Raw genomic sequence first — 19,921 nt, 5'->3', positions numbered from 1 at the left:
ATCACATGGCATTTTTCATTGACACGCAGGTCATACAATAAATTAAGACAACTCCTATGGCTCCTGCCGGTTGTCATACTCATCGACATGCAAGTCGGGATTCCTATTACAAGAACATGATCATTCTCATACATCACATATATATAATTCATCACATCCTTTTGGCCATATCACATCACATAGCATACCCTGCAAAAACAAGTTAGACGTCCTCTAATTGTTGTTGCATGTTTTACGTGGCTGCTATGGGTTTCTAGCAAGAACGTTTCTTACCTACGCAAAAGCCACAACGGTGATATGCCAATTTCTATTTACCCTTCATAAGGACCCTCTTCATCGAATCCGATCCGACTAAAGTGGGAGAGACAGACACCCGCTAGCCACCTTATGCATCAAGTGCATGTTAGTCGGTGGAACCTGTCTCACGTAAGTGTACGTGTAAGATCGGTCCGGGCCGCTTCATCCCACAATGCCGCCGAATCAAGATAAGACTAGTAACAGCAAGCAAATTGAACAAATCATCGCCCACAACTACTTTGTGTTCTACTCGTGCATAGAATCTACGCATAGACCTAGCTCATGATGCCACTGTTGGGTAACGTAGCAATAATTCAAAATTTTCCTACGTGTCACCAAGATCAATCTAGGAGATGCTAGCAACGAGAGAGAGGGAGTGCATCTTCATACCCTTGAAGATCGCTAAGCGGAAGCGTTACAAGAACGCGGTTGATGGAGTCGTACTCGCGGCGATTCAAATCGCGGAAGATCCGATCTAGCGCCGAACGGACGGCGCCTCCGCGTTCAACACACGTACAGCCCGGGGACGTCTCCTCCTTCTTGATCCAGCAAGGGGAGAGGAGAAGTTGAGGGAGAACTCCAGCAGCACGACGGCGTGGTGGCGATGGAGCTCGTGGTTCTCCGGCAGAGCTTCGCTAAGCACTACGGAGGAGGAGGAGTTGGAGGAGGAGAGGGCCGCGCCAGGCAAGGGGTGCTGCCGCCCTCTCTCTCCCTCACTATATATAGGGGGAAGGGGGTGGAGGAGGCGCCCTAGGGTTCCCTAGAGGTGGGGCGGCGGCCACAGGGGAAACCCTAGATGGGTTTGGGCGCCCCCACCCCTGGGAAACTTGCCCCCCAAGCCGAGAGGGGTGGCTGCCCTAGGGGAGGCGCCCCCACCTCTCCACGTTACGTGAGAGGGGTTGGGAGGGGCGCACAGCCCCTTAGTGGGCTGGTGTGCCCCTCCCCTTGGCCCATAAGGCCCCCCAACGCTTGCCGGGGCCTCCGAAACACCTTTCGGTCACGCTGGTCGTCACCCGGTACTCCCAGAACAATTCCGGACTCCAATACCCTTCGTCCAATATATCGATCTTCACCTCCGGACCATTCCGGAGTTCCTCGTCACGTCCGGGATCCCATTCGGGACTCCGAACAACCTTCGGTAACCACATACTATTTCCCATAACAACTCTAGCATCACCGAACCTTAAGTGTGTAGACCCTACGGGTTTGGGAACCATGCAGACATGACCGAGACACCTCTCCGGCCAATAACCAATAGCGGGATCTGGATACCCATATTGGCTCCCACATGTTCCACGATGATCTCATCGGATGAACCACGATGTCGGGGATTCAATCAATCCCGTATACAATTCCCTTTGTCTATCGGTATGTTACTTGCCCAAGATTCGATCGTCGGTATCCCTATACCTTGTTCAATCTCGTTACCGGCAAGTCTCTTTACTCGTTCCGTAACGCATGATCCCGTGGCTAACTCATTAGTCACATTGAGCTCATTATGATGATGCATTACCGAGTGGGCCCAGAGATACCTCTCCGTCATACGGAGTGACAAATCCCAGTCTCGATTCGTGCCAACCCAACAGACACTTTCGGAGATACCTGTAGTGCACCTTTATAGCCACCCAGTTACGTTGTGACGTTTGGTACACCCAAAGCATACCTACAGTATCCGGGAGTTGCACAATCTCATGGTCTAAGGAAACGATACTTAACATTAGAAAAGCTCTTAGCAAACGAACTACACGATCTTGTGCTATGCTTAGGATTGGGTCTTGTCCATCACATCATTCTCCTAATGATGTGATCCCGTTATCAATGACATCCAATGTCCATGGTCAGGAAACCATAACCATCTATTGATCAACCAAACATCGCGACCAAAGCTAGCTAGCATAGAGTTGACTATTAAGGGCATCTTTAACGGCAACCCACAAATTTCCTCTCGCATCCGACCGTGGACATGGATGCGGGAAGTCGACATCCAATACTAGCCACACATATTTCAAACTCCTTTTCAACAAACCGCACGAAATTCATGCAAACACGACCAGATTTCGTACAAACATGACAGATTTCATACAAACCGGACCAGAACGGTTACGTTTTGGACATATTTTCAACTAAAAAGCTAAAACTATGTGCACGACGGTTGCGCGGAGTTCCACTCCCACTCCCATGACACAGATACACTACACTAGTCTATGGCCGACTACAGCTTGTCTTCCCCATGTCTGGCAGCCCGGAATAACCGAACTGCCAAGAGCCCCGAAGGCATGTTCTTCATATCTTCCCTATGTCCGGCTGCACTACTTACCGGAGCGGCAAAGAGGGTGCTTCAGACGGAGGGGAAGGGTGCTTCTGTGGAGCTCAGGCGGGTGCTAAGGATGGCTTGAGATAAAGGAGAATAGACCGGGTATCCAGCGATGCCCTTCCTGGGACCCAAGCGGCGGCGGCCTCCTGTGTTCTACTTCTCCTTGATGATGTAGGCGGGCACGGACGTGCTGGCCGCCACCTCGTCCACATCCGCACAGCCGACTTCTTTCTCTAGGTGCATGGCGCGGCTCTGCGCACGTCAACAACGGATGGCACGGTCGCAGGCACTGGATGCCGCGATGCCCGTGCTGCCGTGTCAGTGTGGAGCAACTCGCCACTCCTCACCGAGTTGGCCTGGAGCGGCGAGTTGCTGAACCACGCGGCGGCTTGGGGCGGCAACTTGCTCCATTGGGCCAGGCGCGAGAGCTGGACAGCGAGCCGCCTTGCTCGTGTCCGGCGGGCTCGGCCGGCCACCCAACCGGCTTGTATGCCGGAGACCTGCTCTTTGGAAGCCATCAGAAGAGTGGAGAAAATTGTGAAGGAGGAGATGGGGGAGCGACGAAGGGGTGCGATGCCTGGCATCTAGCCTCGTTTAAATAGAGGACGGACATGAGGAGCTCGACCGGCGTTATGTTTAATATCGGCCTGCTCATGAGTGGACGTGTGGCCGGAGTAGGTTTCTCGGCTTCCACGCGGGTTTAATGGAGGTGTATGAATGCGGCGAGGAGGCGTGTTCAGCCGGATGTGCAACGGATTGCGCCCTCGGCCGGTGAGCCACTTCAATGGCGGAGGCAGTGAGAAGTCGCGTCCGCCCTGAGCCGCCTTCAATGCATAGCGGCGCGCTCTACATCGGCATGAAGCGGGCAGCTGGCGTCGGGTGGGATGCGCGCCGGGATGAGGGTGGGGTTTTTGGTGGGCCAGAGGGGTCAGAAGCGGGCGTGGGATCGGTCCGGACACCCGCAAACCTCCCCATTTTATCTCCGGTTTGCGGGAAAAATCACGTTCGGACCACGCGCGGACCGGTATAGACCCGCGTTAGATGGCTATCACGGTTCGAACAACGCGATCTGGATGGATGCGGGCTGTTTGTGGGTCCGCCTTGAAGATGCCCTAAGAGGGCAGCAAGAGGGAAAAAGAAAGGAAAGAAATCAGGGTTCAGCTGTGTTATGAGTAAAAGCCCATACAACCCAGCCCAAAGGCTCACAACCCAGATGCTCCCAACTTCACAAGCAAGAGCGGTAAGGCGTGAGAAGCGGATTAGCCGAACCGGTTGCCGTGGTATCTCCGTCTCCCTCCCCTCCGTCGCGGCCGGTCGCGCGCCACCGTCTCCGCCGCCCACACACGGGTCCGGTTGCCAATCTCCCCACAGAACCATCCCGTCCTCATCGCCGCTGCCGCCCAACTCCGGGACCTAGCGTTCCCTAGACCGCCAATTCCTCCCCCCATTTGCTTCGGAAGCTGCCCGAGATGCACCATGCGATGCGGTTGCGCTGCCTCCTCCAGCACCCGCCGTTCTGGTGCAAGTGCAGCTCCCTAGGAATCTCCACGAGTGGCGGCGGTTGCCTCGTCCGGAGGTTCAGCGCAGTCGGGGCGCCGAGGCCGTGCGATGCGGGGCGGCGGCTGTGCCGGTTCTACGGTTCCAAGGGCGGCGTAGGCAGCGCGGAGGCGAGGGGCGCCGGGGCAGCGGAGGCGGCGGCAGGGAGCAGCGGACGGTGCAGCGAGCAGGAGCACGCGCGCCTCGGGGAGAGGGACCAGCAGGAGTGGCTGAGCGGCGAGAGATTCCTCAGCGACTGCAAGAAGCGTGAGTCGCCGTTCCTCACCAGGCGGGAGAGATTCCGCATCGAGTTCCTGCGCCGCGTCGTACCGTGGGAGAAGGGAAACCTCACATGGCAGAATTTCCCCTACTACGTCAAGTGAGATGCGCACACCATCTGTTCGATGTTTTGTTTGAACAAAGCTTAAATGAGCGTGCTAACGACTAAGCTAATTCGTTTTATTTGATTTGATTTGCAAGTGAGAATGCAAGGCAGCTGCTGCGAGAGTGCACGGCATCCCACTTGCGGCACAAGGGCATCACGTCAGAGTATGGCTCTCGGCTACCATCCTCTGGAAGGAGGATATTGCTCCAGAGCTTGCCAGGTATTATCCGGTAAAGAGGAGGATGCTTAGTGATGCAAATGCTGGATTCTGAGATTTGTTTGATGTAGGAACCGAACTCTACAGAGAGAGATTGGTAAGAGCTCTTGCACATGAGTTGCGGGTGCCACTACTGGTCCTGGACAGCAGTGTTCTAGCTCCATATGTAAGATACTGAAAACCCTTGCGTGCAAAATGTAAAGGGGTAGCTGCAAACCTAATAAATCCTAACTTGTTAGGATTTTGGGGAAGATTATTCAGAAAGCGAGGAGGAAGATGAGCATGGTGAGTCAGAAGATGAAGGTTCAGAGTCTGAGATGGAAGATGAAGGTGATGAAGATTGGACAAGCAGCAACGAAGCTAAATCAGGTGAAAGTGATGACGAGGATGCTCTAAAATCTGTGGAAGAACTCAAAAAGTCCGTGGATGACCTCAAGAAGCTGGTCCCATGTACTATTGAGGAATTTGCCAAGGTGATATATTACATTCTGATGTGTGACCGTACCAATAAATAAATGCTTGCTCATATTTTGGTCTTGTGCTACCATGAAGGTTTTATAATTCTTGTTCAGAAAATCACTTTGTATCTTGTTCCTTTTAATGTCCGCAAAGCAGGGAACATCTGAGAATAAACAATCTTCATTTAACTGTAATTCTTGTTCAGAAAATCACTTTGTATTTTGTTCCTTTTAATATCCGCAAAGCAGGGAGCATCTGACAATAAACAATCTCCATTTAACTGTAACACCATTTTGTAGTCGATGAGAAATTATGCTTCAAGAATGTTTCAAAAATATGCTGTTGATTTTGGATTGCTACTTGAACTTATTATAAATAAAATGGTTACAGCAACCAAAAATGCTACTACCTCCGATCCATAATAAGTGTCGCAGTTTTGAACTAACTCCAGTTCAAAACTGCGATACTTGTATATATTTGACTGCAAACTCATGGCTGTACCCTCTCAAGTGTTTACTATTGAGAGTCACTCCCTATTTTAATATATTGAATTTCGAGACAGTATATCTAATTCCTGGAGAAGTAAACATTGTTAACCTAGTAAAATTCAAGTTCAGTGCGCTACCATTTCTGCTGTTTCTTTTTTAATTGCCTTCTTTTGCTTTGAGAAAACATCAAGCTAGGACAAGCCATTAGTTCTGCTTCCTAGTATGTACCTTCAATACTGCCTTGTTAGTTTTACATGTATATGTAGTTGATAGTGCTTTTCATTTGGTTGTGCTTCTAGAGAGTAGTTGGTGAAGAAGAAGGTACATCATCAGAATCCCCTGAAACAGCCAAGTCGTCAGAGGAAGATAAAAGGCCTTTCCAAAGGGGTAATGTGATATTTCACTCCATCATGAATTCATGATTTTTTTTTCTGGTATGCTGCCACCTCGAATTATTATTTTTGTCCCGAAGTACCCTCAGCGACCATAGAAATTTTGCCAGGTACATGTATATGTGTGACATCTTTTTTTTTACTGATACTAAATCCAATTAAAGCATTTTATCCTGAACCTGGATTACTTGGGAATGTGTATACCGTCTTACTATCTGATGATCTACAACCAAACATCTTGCCTACTCTCTTGAAGCAAGTTCTAGTTATGCTTATCTGCGTCGTCATTTGTAATTTCCTTTCACCTGGCACACATTTGAGCCAGGCCTCTATTGGCTCCACTGAATGAAATGTCACCCACTCTGGAGTTCAATCTTCTTTTTAGAAGTAAACACTCTGAAACCAAATTAGAAATACATGCTACATTGTACTCCCTCCGTCCGGAATTAACTGTCGCTGAAATGAGTGTATCTACACACTGAAATGCGCCTAGATACACTCATTCAGCGACAGTTAATTACGGATGGAAATTGTACTAACTATGCTTTTTTTAACGCAGAAGTTTAATTCTAATGTTGTTCCTTTCCAATACCTCTTTTCAGGAGATAAAGTCAAGTATGTTGGTTCCTCGGCAGTTGTTGAAGCAGATCAGAGGTGATTGCTGAATATTGATTCTATTCCTCTCGATTTGCTTTTCATGATAAGGTTTCATGCTCTGCATGAAGTACACATGATGTGTGCAGCCGCGCATAGTTGTGTGCGTGTTTTTGTGCTGAGAAGGGTGGGGAGAGCACACACGTGAATCTACTCGTGTTCCGTATGTCTCCACGTGAGGTGTACACAAGCACATGATGGACTAGTTCGGGTTTGGTCTTGTGTTAGTGGGTGGATTTGCTTTAAGAGTTGGCCATCTACACATCTAGCGTAACAGTATTATTGTCCATCGTATTGGTGAAATTGGAAAAATACACCTATCTTGGTTTCAGGAGCGCATGTTGTCTGTTATTTGTACTGCATACCAGAAGTTACACCACCTTTTAATTTTACGGTGGTTCCCTTCTGAATCGAGCTTCATCACGTTAACACTGATATGTACCATATATACACAGGATCATTTTGGGGAAATTACCTACTCAAGATGGCTCGAGAAATGCGTATACTTTTATTAGTGGCAGGTGGGTGGGTCTATCTTTATCGCGTGGAACATGATAAAATGACTTTGGTACTTGGTAGTTCTGAGTCCCAAGGCAACATTGTAATCTGAATTTCATGTTTTGGATTTCCTGTATTATTATTATTATTATTATTATTGCAATATATTCATATTAAATGCGTCAAGAAAAATATGTCTTAGTAACTTAGTTGAATTGGCACTCTTTCTGTATTTACTGTCATATTTGTCTAGAGTAGGGTTATTTACCTTTGGCGTTGCTTACCATGTATCCTATAAAATAAACAAATGTAGTGTGTTTTCTCTTACTTTTTTGCCTGTACACATTCTCGGTTTTCTGATAAAAGACTGTTTCTAACTTTACGTATTCCAGGACTCTGTCAAATGGGCAGCGGGGAGAAGTATACGAGATCAATGGGGATCAAGTAGCTGTCATATTTGACCCTCCTGCAGAGAAGCTGCATGATGGTGACGAAAATAGCAAGGAGGAAAATGCAAAACCATCTATTTACTGGGTTGATGGTATACCCCTACTCTGTTGATCGACATTGTGATATGATTATTTCAGGCACCTTCATCTGGTTTCCTCTTAATTTAGCTCAAGATATTGCGCATGACCATGATATTGAATCAGAAGATTGGCATATCGCAATTGAAGCACTTTGTGAGGTGATTTGTGAAAATATATATTATGCATATATATTTTTCTTAGACTTCAGAATATTTGTTCATTTCTTGCCAGTCTCATTTGATAAGTTTACCTGCTCCTTTACCTGCTTATGATTCTTGAATAGGTTCTTCCATCTCTAGAGCCAGTCATTGTCTACTTTCCAGACAGTTCCCAGTGGTTATCTAGAGCAGTTCCAAAATCAAATCGAGGGGAGTTTATCCAAAAGGTAGACAAAATGTTTGACCAACTCACCGGACCAGTAGTAATGATATGTGGGCAGAACATGCCGGCAGCAGTATCCAAGGACAAGGATAAGGAACCTGTAAGCTTTAGAATTCTTGTGTGCTTAACTTTTAACTGATAAAACATTTTCTTAGTTCTTATTTTTGTTTTGGACATCTACAGCCGACACTGATGTTTCAGAATCTCACTCGCCTGTCTTCACTGGTAATTATCGATATTCGATTACATATATTATGTACACGCTTATTATCCGGAATATATTTTTCGTAATCAGAAAATAACTACTCCCTCCGTTCCCAAATATTTGTCTTTCTAGACATTTCAAATGGACTACAACATACGGATGTATGTAGACATATTTTAGAGTGTAGATTCACCCATTTTGCTTCGTATGTAGTCACTTGTTGAAATCTCTAGAAAGACAAATATTTGGGAACGGAGGGAGTACTTCGCTCCGTCAGCTTTGTATTTTCTTGTGCGATCTGCTCTTAAATTAGAAGGCATAAGCTCATAATGTTATTTCTTTAGTTTCTGCATTGCACTACACAATTTGCTGTTGCAAAACATGTTTGTTTTGACTAAAATTACAATTACACACCAAATATTGGCCTTTTTTTTATGTGGTGCAATCACAAAATAACTTCTCTAGTTGCTGATCGACGAGAAACACTTTGCGTTCTGTAGAGCATGTGTAGAGAACACAGGTAACTATAATTGTGCTACTAAAACCAAAACTACTAGCTAGCTCCTTATGAAGCATAAATTGCAGTATAAGCATAACTATAAAAGCTCAATAGAAAATAGGCATAAGTTTTATCAATAGCCTTATTTTGCTTTTGCTTTATACTGTCCAAAACTACTTGTATATATGTAATGTTGCCATCTCATATTCTAAAATTGGTACGTAATTACCTAAAATGTCTATATCCAGCCATCGTCCCTGAAGCGTTGGCTAAAAGTACAAAACGATTCAAGACCCAGTGATATATCAAAGATCTTCACAAACAGTTTCATTGTTCCCCTTCCAGAGGTAAGATTCTTTTGCTAATCGAAATAAATATGAAGTTGTCCGATGCAAAACGAATAAATGAGAGGGTCCTCCATAAACATGTGATTATGCCATCACAGTGTTTTTGGTTAAATCCATGACCTGCTGTGCCTAGAACATTCATCAAGTGGGGGAAACTCCTGACTCTTGTCTTTTGTTTATTTTATTACAGGAAGGTGAGCAACTAAGAGTTTTCAATAACCAGATTGAAGAGGATAGGAAAATTATTATTTCAAGGCATAACCTCGTTGAATTACACAAGGTCTGGTTACAGTGCTTGTGTGGTCATTTAATTTCCTGCAAATATTTTCTTGTAGGAAATGTTCCTGGATTTCTGTTTTCTTATGTACTTCCTGTAAATTGTGATTAATCAATGCAGGTTCTTGAAGAGAATGAACTATCATGCGTGGAGCTTATGCATGTGAAGTCTGATGGTGTCGTTTTGACAAAGCAAAGTATGTATGTTAACATGCTTCAGCTCAGGCATCCTGTATTTTTGTGCAATTTGTTTGACCAAAAACAGTAGGGGAGTCCCTGACAGTAAAAATTTATAGATGTTCGAAAAATTTATAGTGGTATTTACAACAGATCCAAAGCATAATAAACTTATGCACAACAGAATTGTGTTAGGGAGCAAATCTAAGTCTTCAATGGCAGTTTAGGCTCCATTTTGAGCCTATGGGGATGTAAAAGCAGGTCATCCTTAACTAGGATTCTCCAGGAGGTAGTATTTTCATTTTTCATGTGGCTGATACCAAACACCATCTTATACGCTGGTGTCTTACATACACATTTAGAATATTCCTTCCTTTTGAAAATTTTGTTTGAACTATTATCAACCATTTGATACTCTGTTAGTGTTGTGTTTTGGGGAATAGTTCTATGGCTGTTCATGTAAACTATTATTGTTGCCAATGAAGTGCAACTGCCAGTGCCACAAGCCCACAAACCTGGCTCTGAATAACTCCAAGTACTCCCTCCGTCACAGTTTACACGGCGCCGTGTAAACTGTGACGGAGGGAGTAACTGAAATTATGTTATATGCACAGATATAGGGCTTAGTTAATATATCCAAATAAATGCGGAATATTATTTAAAAATGGAGGACACAAAATATGGATAGAGATCGGATTAGTACCACTTAGGGGTCAAGTAATGAAGCAAGCCTCCTATGTAAGCGACACTCTGTGTATGATGACAAGTTAATCAGTCTATTATCTCCTGTTCATCATCACTAACCTATGTTCTACTTTCTCTTCTCCTACTACGTGCCGTCCAGCCACCTAGTTTCTTCGAAATTAATCCTGATTTCACCTAGGTGTCCGGCCACCTAGTTTCTTCGAAACTAATCCTGGTTTCACCTAGTTGTCAGTATTTGGCCTCCGGTTGGTTACCAGTCTTACTATCCTAGTGCTATAGAAACCTTGTAGTGAAGTCTGTTTGCCCGGAAATATAATGTTTCTACATGTACTTATAGTTTGATGATTGATTGAATGATGAATCCATGGAGGTAAACCAGATAATTTTTTTTCTTTGGAAGGCTAGATTGCGATTTATAGTAACTGGCTGTAGTTGGCTGGTTACAGGTGGGAACATCTTGTCCTTTTGAATTGATTTCTATGCTGGACTTCAGTTGAAAGGGGAAAGTAGATTAACAGACTCTTTTGACGGGCTATGAATACTAAATTTGATCTTATTTGTTCCTTCACTACTCGACGGGAATAAATTTCCATCACCAGTTCTAAGGTGGAGGTGAGGTAAGATGAGTACTCAATGAGTGTATTGCACATTGCAGAAGCGGCGAAAGTTATTGGATGGGCTAGAAGTCATTATCTGTCATCAACAGTTCTTCCCTCTATTGAGGGTGACAGATTAACCATTCCACGTGAGAGGTACTTAACTTCAATTTGAACCGCAATAGCATAATTGTGTATTTGATAGTTTTTTTTCTGATATTTTACTATTGTTTGCAATTTTGTGAAGTCTTGATTTAGCCATCGAGAGGCTGAAGGAGCAGGTTACTAAATCTAAGAATCTTTCTCAAAATCTCAAGGTATTTTGCTAGCTTAGTTAGCTTCCCCACCTTTCTTTTCTGCTACTGCAACCGTAGCCACTAGCTGCTGTTCCTATATGCCTATCCAAACTGATAAGTCTCCTATCTACAGAATTTGGCAAAAGATGAGTATGAACGCAATTTCATATCTTCTGTTGTACCTCCTGATGAAATTGGAGTGAAATTCGATGATATTGGCGCGCTTGAGGATGTCAAGAGGACACTGGACGAGCTCGTTGCTCTTCCAATGAGGAGACCAGAGCTTTTTTCTCATGGCAATTTATTAAGGGTACAACTTCCTTTCCTGCGAGACCAACACATCACCTTTTTTGTCGGCATGCTAATGGGACCTATGTTGCATTTGAGTCATTACTGTCTTCTAGACAGGAGTTGCTTAATATTGTGAAAATCAAGGTGGCAATGACTTCTTGCAGAATATAGATATATTTGCTTAATATCGTAAAAATCAAGGTGGGCACTCATGAGTTAATTTTAAATGTCATCATCTGTAGTTAGTGATCATATGATGTGGATGTAGACGTTACTGAACAAATCTTTTCCGACTGTTAGTCTAGTAGAGAAAAGTGAGGTTACGGAACTATCCTAAACTATTTCCATCCGCTTTGAAGCATCTATTTCATACCGTGTATTAAACAAGTATCAGTATAACTAACAAGTGTAAACAAGGTTTATCTGGTTGTGCACATCTGTTGGTTCATATCCTTTCAGTTGACTCAGCCAGAAAATTGAATCTCGATCTCTTAAATGTTAAATCCGCCAAACTCCGGTGGTGGTTTATCTGGTTGCATACATCTGTAGGCTCATATCGTTTGTGCTAGTTGATCCATAGCAAAAATTGGGCTGTTGTTGATCACTTAAATGTTAATCTGCTAAATGCTAGTTTCTGTTTCTGCTTATGTATGCTTATGCTAGTTTGTGTTTAGGGATAGTGCCTATGCTAGTTTCTGTTGAGTGTGTAATTGATCATGAAAAACATATTTAATTTCACGAGCATGATTGATTTACAATTAACTTTTGAAGTTTAATATTTAAACCAAATGTTCGTATTCTGCAATTGAAACCATCACTAGTATTCTTACGGTTCTTAGGCACATTGATTGATCTTTTTTTGTCCTTGCTACCCCCTGTAGCTTGTGTAGTTTTCAGTCAGTGGTGTGTGTGTGGGGCGCTGGCTCGTTACCCTCCCAGGTCGTGTCTATGTTTGTACTTCGGGGTTCTTTCCCCTGGTGATTTTCTTCTCCTATAATAGATCACATGCAGTTCTCCTGCATGGTTCGAAAAAAAGAAAAACATATTATTCGAGTTCAGTTCACTGAACCGTTAAGAATTTGCGTGTATCAATAGCTGTAGCTTTTAATATTCGTCATATTGGAAATTTTGATACTTAAATGAGCTTAGCTGAATTTCTCTTATGACTTCTATATACCTGGACCCTTTTCAGCCCTGCAAAGGTGTTTTGCTTTTTGGTCCTCCTGGCACAGGAAAAACACTCTTGGCAAAGGCACTCGCGACTGAAGCTGGGGCAAATTTTATCAGCATAACCGGTTCTACATTGACATCAAAGGTAATTTGATTGACTTGCTCATATATTTTCATTGCAGAAAAGATCTTAGAGATAATGTGTATTACTCCCTCCGCCCCATAATATAAGAGCGTTTTTGACACTACACTAGTGTCAAAAACGCTCGACGAAGGGAATACATGTTATGGAAACTACAAACACCTAACATGAAGTTTGAACAGATTACAGTATGAATTTTCTTTCTTTCTATCTGGGCATATATTTTCTGGCTAACCATGTTTTTTGATGGGTATTTGGGGCTAACCTTCATGAAAGTTACCATATTGGACCTTTAACTTCGTTTAAACAGCAGGCACAGTTCAAAATTGAAATTCATACTGTTAGGCAAGCTCAAAGAAAATTTAATAGTTGCAAAAGGAGGTTTTACTAGTTGCAAGAGAAAGTTACCATATTGGAGTAGGTTTTACTAGTTGCAAGCTAGGTCAACAGTTTTGAATTTTACGAAATCCTGTTTTTTTTGGGTGAAGGAGGAATACCCCGGCCTCTGCATCATTTGATGCACAAAGCCATTTATTAGAAAGTTCCGAGTAACAATCTCCAACAAAAGTAAAAACAAAATTACAAGTCCAAAAGCCACAACCGGCCAAAATAGGATAAAATGCCTACACACATATCCTAGTACTGGATCGCCATCCAAATCAGTTGTACGTATCCTGTGCTACCATCTCCCAAGGGTTGCACCCACAGGCAATAAGTTCCCTCACGTCCGCATGGTGAAGTAATGACAATGTAAGGATCCATCCAGACGCTCTGTAGATAACTTGCAATCTTTTTTGAATCTTTGTTCTGTTAAACACAAAATCATTTCGACAGTTCCAAATAGCCCAAAGTAATGCACAAACTCCCACACGAATTCGCGCCGCAGTATTGGGCTCCACCCCACCTAGCCACACACCCGAAGAAGCTTAATCTCCATCGGAAAGAATCAGGCTCGTTAGATAAGGTGACCTCCATCAACCTTTGAACTAAACTAAGCCATGCGACCCATCTGCCCCCAACCAGAGCTCGCCTGAACTGGATGTAAAATCCTGGTTGACAGACAATAATTGGAAACACACTTATCTGGTTAATTTTTCTTGTAAACTATAAACTACTCCCTCCGTTCACAAATATAAGATGTTTTGGATATTTCAATATGGACTACATACGGACTGAAATGAGTGAACAAACACACTAAAACATGTCTATATACATCCGATTCATAAAAAAGTTAGAACAACTTATATTTGTGAATGGAGGGAGTATGTTACTTAACTGGCTGAGGTATTTCTTTTGTACTGCTTGTTGAAAAGTTGCATATTCTCTTACATGAAATGAGGGAACCTACTGATTTGATGGGTCATCAAGTGCATGAAGTTTCTGTCTGTGAATCTGGACCATGCTGAAGGGTTCACACCATTAGTTCACTTTGTACTGTGTGTTTGGAGCATGCGATGAGCCGATGATGCAGGATGAAAGCACATCCTTGTGTTTGATTGAATGTATGATATGAATAATTTCATGATAGGTGGATGGAAGGAACTCATGATAATGTTCTTTTGTTCTGTTCCCATAAGGTGCTAAATTGTGTTACTTGGACCTTATATGCCCTTGCAACAGTGAACAAACAAAGGATTTGTATGATCCCTTGGAAGATGGGATCATCCACCTGCACTATCCCATACAGCTACAAGCTTATTTCAAAGCAAAAATCTCACTGCTCTATTTTCTTTTACAGTGGTTTGGAGATGCTGAGAAGTTGACGAAGGCACTTTTCTCTTTTGCTAGCCGACTAGCTCCTGTCATCATATTTGTAGACGAGGTATGCTCATTTCAATAGGAAAATGCTTACCACTGCCTTGGTTATGAACAATCTCTTGGTATGATGCAATTTCATCTGATATGACAGGTTGACAGCTTACTTGGCGCCAGAGGGGGTGCACTTGAGCATGAAGCAACAAGGAAGATGCGGAATGAATTTATGGCAGCTTGGGATGGTCTAAGGTCCAAAGAGAACCAACGGATCCTTATTCTTGGTGCTACGAATCGTCCATTTGATTTAGACGATGCTGTTATACGGCGTTTACCTAGACGGTAATATACGTTCTTGTGCTCTTTGCTTTCAAACAAGCTATGCTGATCTAGCAAGGTGTTCACCTGTTTCATTCTGTACAGGATATATGTTGGCCTTCCAGATGCGGAAAACCGAAAGAAAATTCTCAAGATTTTACTGGCTAAAGAAAACTTAGAATCTGATTTTAAATTCGATGAACTTGCTAATGCGACAGAAGGTTATTCAGGAAGTGATCTGAAGGTATTAAACAAGAGCATTCATTACCTTCTTCCCTGTAGTTGAATGAAAGTGAAACCGTTCTGTTTTTGTGTGCAATCATTCAAATGTTTAATGTGCAGAACCTATGCATAGCTTCAGCATACAGGCCAGTTCAGGAACTTCTAGAAGAAGAAAAGAAGGTAGTTATGCCCTTTTAACTGTCGGCATGATGCGAACATGTTCATAATCATCAAAACTTGTGTGCATCTCTTAATTCCTCGCATGTTTACTGTCTTCTGTAGGGACGTGTGAGTAGCAACAGCACTCACTTAAGACCCCTTGTATTGGATGATTTTATACAGGCAAAAGCCAAGGTATGTAGGCTCATCAATTTTCCTAAAATCACCAAGTTTTGTGTTTCCCACTACTACTCTTACATTGGTATTCCCTATGCAGGTAAGCCCGTCTGTTTCTCATAACGCAACAAGTATGAACGAATTAAGAAAATGGAACGAACAGTATGGTGAAGATGGCAGCAGGACAAAATCGCCGTTTGGGTTTGGCAACTGACATGTTACAGTAGCAAAGTGTTGTTTGTAAAATCAATAGGCTGCCTATTTAGTGACAGGAAGTCGGTCCCCATTTTTCGCCCAGAGCCTATTTATACAGCCTCTCAGTGATCCTGTACAAATAGCAAAAAGTCAAGTCAAACAACAAATTTCCAAGTTTTCCAGTAGCTGGTACTACCGGGGATTCCCCAATTTTCCAACATTGCAATGCTGAGCTACAAATTTGCTCCAGCTCAGCACGAGCCTGATCCAGGTGTAAGTAGCACCAGAAAGTTTCAGTTGTTGTATGGCACTAATTCCTTGGACTTGATTGAACTCAATGAAGTATTTTTTTCATTGTAGTCCTCCAATGTTCCCAGACCACAGTGATGCTATAGTATTGCCTGTGTCGGTGTGTAATAAAAATAACATTTTGAGTTTCTATCGTTGTTTTGCGCCCTTTATTTACTGGACGAGTTGTTTTTTCTTCTTTGTTAATCGTGATCTCCCGATATAGCAAAACACCAGCAGTTAAGTTGTATAATCTTTTTTTGTTGCTGAGGGGAGCTGTTGTGTAATCTGACCCGTGTCAATTGGAGAATTAGAGGGTGGTAACCATGCACGTCAGGACTACAGAAGCGGTGGTTGGGACATATGGACATGAGGGCGTGGTGGTGACTGGGCTGTGCTAATCCTGATCCGCATCTGCTCACGAGTGGCTCTGGACCCAAGCAGGACCACATGCGCGCCGCGTGGTGCCATGCGGTACAGGAACTGCAGGTGAGAGTCTGGTCGAACACCTAGGATCTATGAGGCCAACTCCACCGTGGGACCCCAAACGGAAGTCCGTTTTGTCCGGATTCTGTCCGTTTGGGTAGGTCAATGGGGTCGTGTCCGGGCCTGTCCTGGGATGCGGTGGCCGTGCGCCCAGCGCGCGGCCGCATCCGTTTGCCCTATCCTGTCCGCGTCTATTTAAAAAAAAAGCAACGTTTCAAATGCCAAGCCCTAGTTCACGGACCCAGTTCATCACGCCGGCAACAAAGCCAGCGGCCGGCAACACAGTCAGCCTCCAAAATGAATAGTTGTCCTCGCCGGCAACACAGCCAGCGGTCGGCAACACAGCCGGCCTTCGAAATGAATGTTTCTCTCGCCGGCACACAGCCAGCGGCCCAGCGAGCGGGCGGCACCCATGCCAGCCTCCAAAGAGAACGACCGCGGCCGATCGGACGACCTAGTTCAGGCCGTCGGCGTCGAGCATCTCCTTCTGCCTGGCCTCGAACCAGGCCCTCGTCTTCTCGCTCATCTTCGACAAGTCCACGCTCATGATCGCAAGGGCCACCTCCTTTGCTTTGGTGGCGGCATTGGTGGCCTCGATGTCGAGCTGCCTTTGCCCGGCCTTGACGTTGTCGGCCTCGATGTCGAGCTGCCTTTGCCGGGCCGCCTCCTCCATGTCGAGCTGCCTTTGCCGGGCCGCCTCCTCCATGTCGATCTTCCTTCTCTTGGCCGCCTCCTCCATCTCAAGCTTCTTTCTTTGAAAGTCTAGGTATTGCTTCATTTGCTCGTCCTTGCTTTGCCGCTTCTTCTCGTCCCTCACATCCTTTTGAGACATCATGCCATGCAAAGTGTCATGCAATGCCATGGATGAGGCATCATGTATGTCGTCAACTTTGGAGTTGGTCTTGCCCCTCGGCCTCTTCAACGCCTCGCCATCTCCACCTCCGGCGAACTTGGCCGTCTTCAAGCCTCTCTTCCTTTGAAGTTCACGGTATTGGTCCTTGAACTTAGGGCAATTGTTGATGATCATCCAACAATGAGTAAGAGTGAACAGCTTGTCATTGTGCCGGGCCTTGAATGCCTCCAAAGATTGAAATGCCTACACCACATGATCAACAACAAGTGAACATGCAAACATATACAAGGCCGAAGTCTCATGGCCGTAGCAAGGAAAGGGCTAGGAAGAGGAGAGCATACCATGTCCCCAACGCCGAGACCACTCACAGGCCGTGCTTCAACGCTCTCAAATGCGGCTTCATACTTGTTGCACTCTTGTTGGATGAACAACCACCTCTTTTGAATCGAGCCGATGCCACGGTTGCTTGTAAATTGGTAGGGCTCAAACACCTTCCTTTCATGGAATGTTTTGTGGACTCTCGTCCAAAAAAACAATGCCCTTTTGTTGCGCGCCGGTCCTCGGATCTTGGCTAATCTCCATCCAAGCTTGGCAAATCAACTTGTCCTCATCTTGAGTGTACGAACCCGTGTGAATGCTCTTCCTCTTCTTTTGTGCTTCCGCTCTTTGGGTGAGCTCGTCAATGAACAATGGCTCGCCACTAATATCAACGTCATTGCTTTCTTCTTCATCACCATCACCTTCGACATAGATGTCATCGTCTTCATGCCACGAGTCACCATGGTCGTAGTCAGCATGGTCATCGGCCTCTTCATCGGGGACGTACTGGGCGCGGCCATCCTGACTTTGGGTCTCCTCGGGGTCATAGGCACGTCCCTGCCCAGCCTCGAAGATCACGTTCTCCATGTACTAGTTGTAGAAGGGGTCGTCGACCGATGCCGTTGGTGTTGGCATTCCGTCAAACAAGACGCGGGAGGGGGGGCATGGTGCCCGTGCTTGCTTGCTTGCTTTGCATCTCGACGGACGGCCGGCCACCGCTGCTGGACCCAGGCGTGACGTTGAGGTCGATGACGGCCGCCGGGCGCGGTGTGGACGGCGCGAACAAGCCAACGTCCGGCGACCCCGAGAAACGGGTGTGACCGTCGTGCCTTGGCGGAAGAAAGCCGGGCGACATGGGCGTGGTCCGCGACGTCGGCGACTGGCAGTGCGCAGGCCGGGCGACCGACGAGCCTGTGCTCACCGGGCCGACGGCCGCTGTAGGGAAACCGGCCGGACGGCCCATGCCAAGCATGAGGGTGGCATGCGCTTTGTTGACGATGTCCTCCTTCTCGTCGGCCGCGGCCTTGCGCCGCGCGGCCTCCATCGCATCGCGCTCGGCGGCGAACTTGGCCGCGGCGGCATTGACCTTGACGACCGCTCTCCGGCTCCTCTTCTTCACCGCTTCCGCGTCCAACTTGGCGATCTCCTCCGGCGTGCACTCCGACCGTGGCTTCCTTGGTGCCTTGGCCGCCTTCTTCTTCACCTTTCCGGGCGGGTCGACGGCCAGGCCGCCGGAATTCGGCTGGGCGTCGGCCATGGACGGGGGAGAGAGGGGGCGGCGGGAGGGACGTGGGAGTGTTTGCGGAAATGGCGCCAAATGGGGCGTGGGGGTTTTTGGTTTCTCCCACCGACAGGCGGGCCAGCAGAGGACAAGCGCGCGCGTCCCGCCCGTCCGCGAGCTGCCCGTTTCACCCCAAAACCGGCGCAAACTTGGGCCGGGGATGGGCCGAAAGCGGACATAAAACAGACAAAAGTCCTTTTGCTCCCGCGCGCTGGGCCGCCCGGTTTGTCCCTTTTACCCCAAACGGACGGGGCCGGATAGGATGGGGTCACGCGGTGGAGTTGGCCTGAATGCCCTCTCTCCGTGCTGATGCGCGGTCCGGTCATGCTGGAGGGACCACGTCTCTCTTTCTTTTCGTCGCGTCCAGGGCAATGATGAGGTGTGATCGTGCGAGCGAGTCGGCACGCCAGTAGTAGTCGTACGATCCCCCGCCTGGATAGTGATGGTGCTGTCTGTATGCGCTGTAGTTTTTTTAAAGAAAACTTCTGATCTCTTCATGAGCTGCCAATGTTGTACAAAGAACATTAGAAGTAAATTTTACATTCAGATTGCTAGACCACTTAACGACGACTACAACTGTTGGAGAAGTCAAAGGCTCGCCGCTGTCATCGCCCCTTCCTCGTCAGAGTCGGACAAACATTGTTGTAGTAGGTAGTGGGGAAGTCGTCGTGCTAAGGTCTCATAGGACCAACGCACAAGAACAACAACCGTCGTGGATGAAAAGAAGAGTAGATTGAAAGGATCCAACCTGCAGACACACAGACGTAGACGAATGAAGACCGGATCCAGTTGGATCCACCGAAGGCAAACGCCGACCGAATCCCACGAGATCTGTCGGAGACAAATCTCCACATGCTTTCCGACAATGCTGGACGGGGGGCTGACGAAGAGGACTTTATTCCATCTTCAGGAGGTTATCATCGCCTCACCTTCTTAAGCATGCCATAAACCATAACAAAACTAAAAAAAAAACTAAAAATGAAGCTCTCTCGTCAGTAAGGACCGGGATCCATCGC

The 19,921-nt window shown here is 45.9% G+C and overlaps 2 protein-coding genes across 3 annotated transcripts; one reads left to right on the top strand and one right to left on the bottom strand.

The window, feature by feature from the left end:
- The first annotated feature begins 3,809 nt into the window (after positions 1-3,809).
- Positions 3,810-16,117, top strand: LOC109746218 (uncharacterized). Of its 2 annotated transcripts, XM_020305344.4 has the most exons (24): positions 3,810-4,526; positions 4,628-4,752; positions 4,821-4,915; positions 4,989-5,222; positions 5,996-6,083; positions 6,691-6,742; positions 7,198-7,263; positions 7,633-7,781; positions 7,858-7,928; positions 8,054-8,251; positions 8,335-8,376; positions 9,104-9,202; positions 9,393-9,482; positions 9,600-9,675; positions 11,016-11,112; positions 11,204-11,273; positions 11,386-11,562; positions 12,736-12,858; positions 14,594-14,677; positions 14,765-14,949; positions 15,031-15,169; positions 15,268-15,327; positions 15,430-15,501; positions 15,584-16,117. In XM_020305344.4, the coding sequence occupies exons 1-24, from the start codon at positions 4,081-4,083 to the stop codon at positions 15,695-15,697; spliced, it is 2,952 nt and encodes a 983-aa protein (XP_020160933.1). In that variant the 5' UTR covers positions 3,810-4,080; the 3' UTR covers positions 15,698-16,117. The 2 variants fall into 2 exon arrangements, with proteins under 2 accessions (XP_020160933.1, XP_020160934.1); XM_020305345.4 differs by lacking the exon at positions 7,198-7,263.
- Positions 16,118-16,906: 789 nt separating this feature from the next.
- Positions 16,907-18,881, bottom strand: LOC120967128 (uncharacterized). Its single transcript, XM_040393728.1, has 4 exons — positions 18,642-18,881; positions 17,934-18,214; positions 17,150-17,549; positions 16,907-17,116 (listed from the first exon to the last, which is right to left on the bottom strand). The coding sequence occupies exons 1-4, from the start codon at positions 18,879-18,881 to the stop codon at positions 16,907-16,909; spliced, it is 1,131 nt and encodes a 376-aa protein (XP_040249662.1).
- Positions 18,882-19,921: the final 1,040 nt, after the last annotated feature.

This window comes from Aegilops tauschii, chromosome 6 (assembly GCF_002575655.3).
Source record: "Aegilops tauschii subsp. strangulata cultivar AL8/78 chromosome 6, Aet v6.0, whole genome shotgun sequence".
Classification (NCBI taxonomy): Eukaryota; Viridiplantae; Streptophyta; class Magnoliopsida; order Poales; family Poaceae; genus Aegilops; species Aegilops tauschii.
Note: the sequence above shows the minus strand (reverse complement) of the source record. Positions and strands in the feature narration are given on the sequence as shown.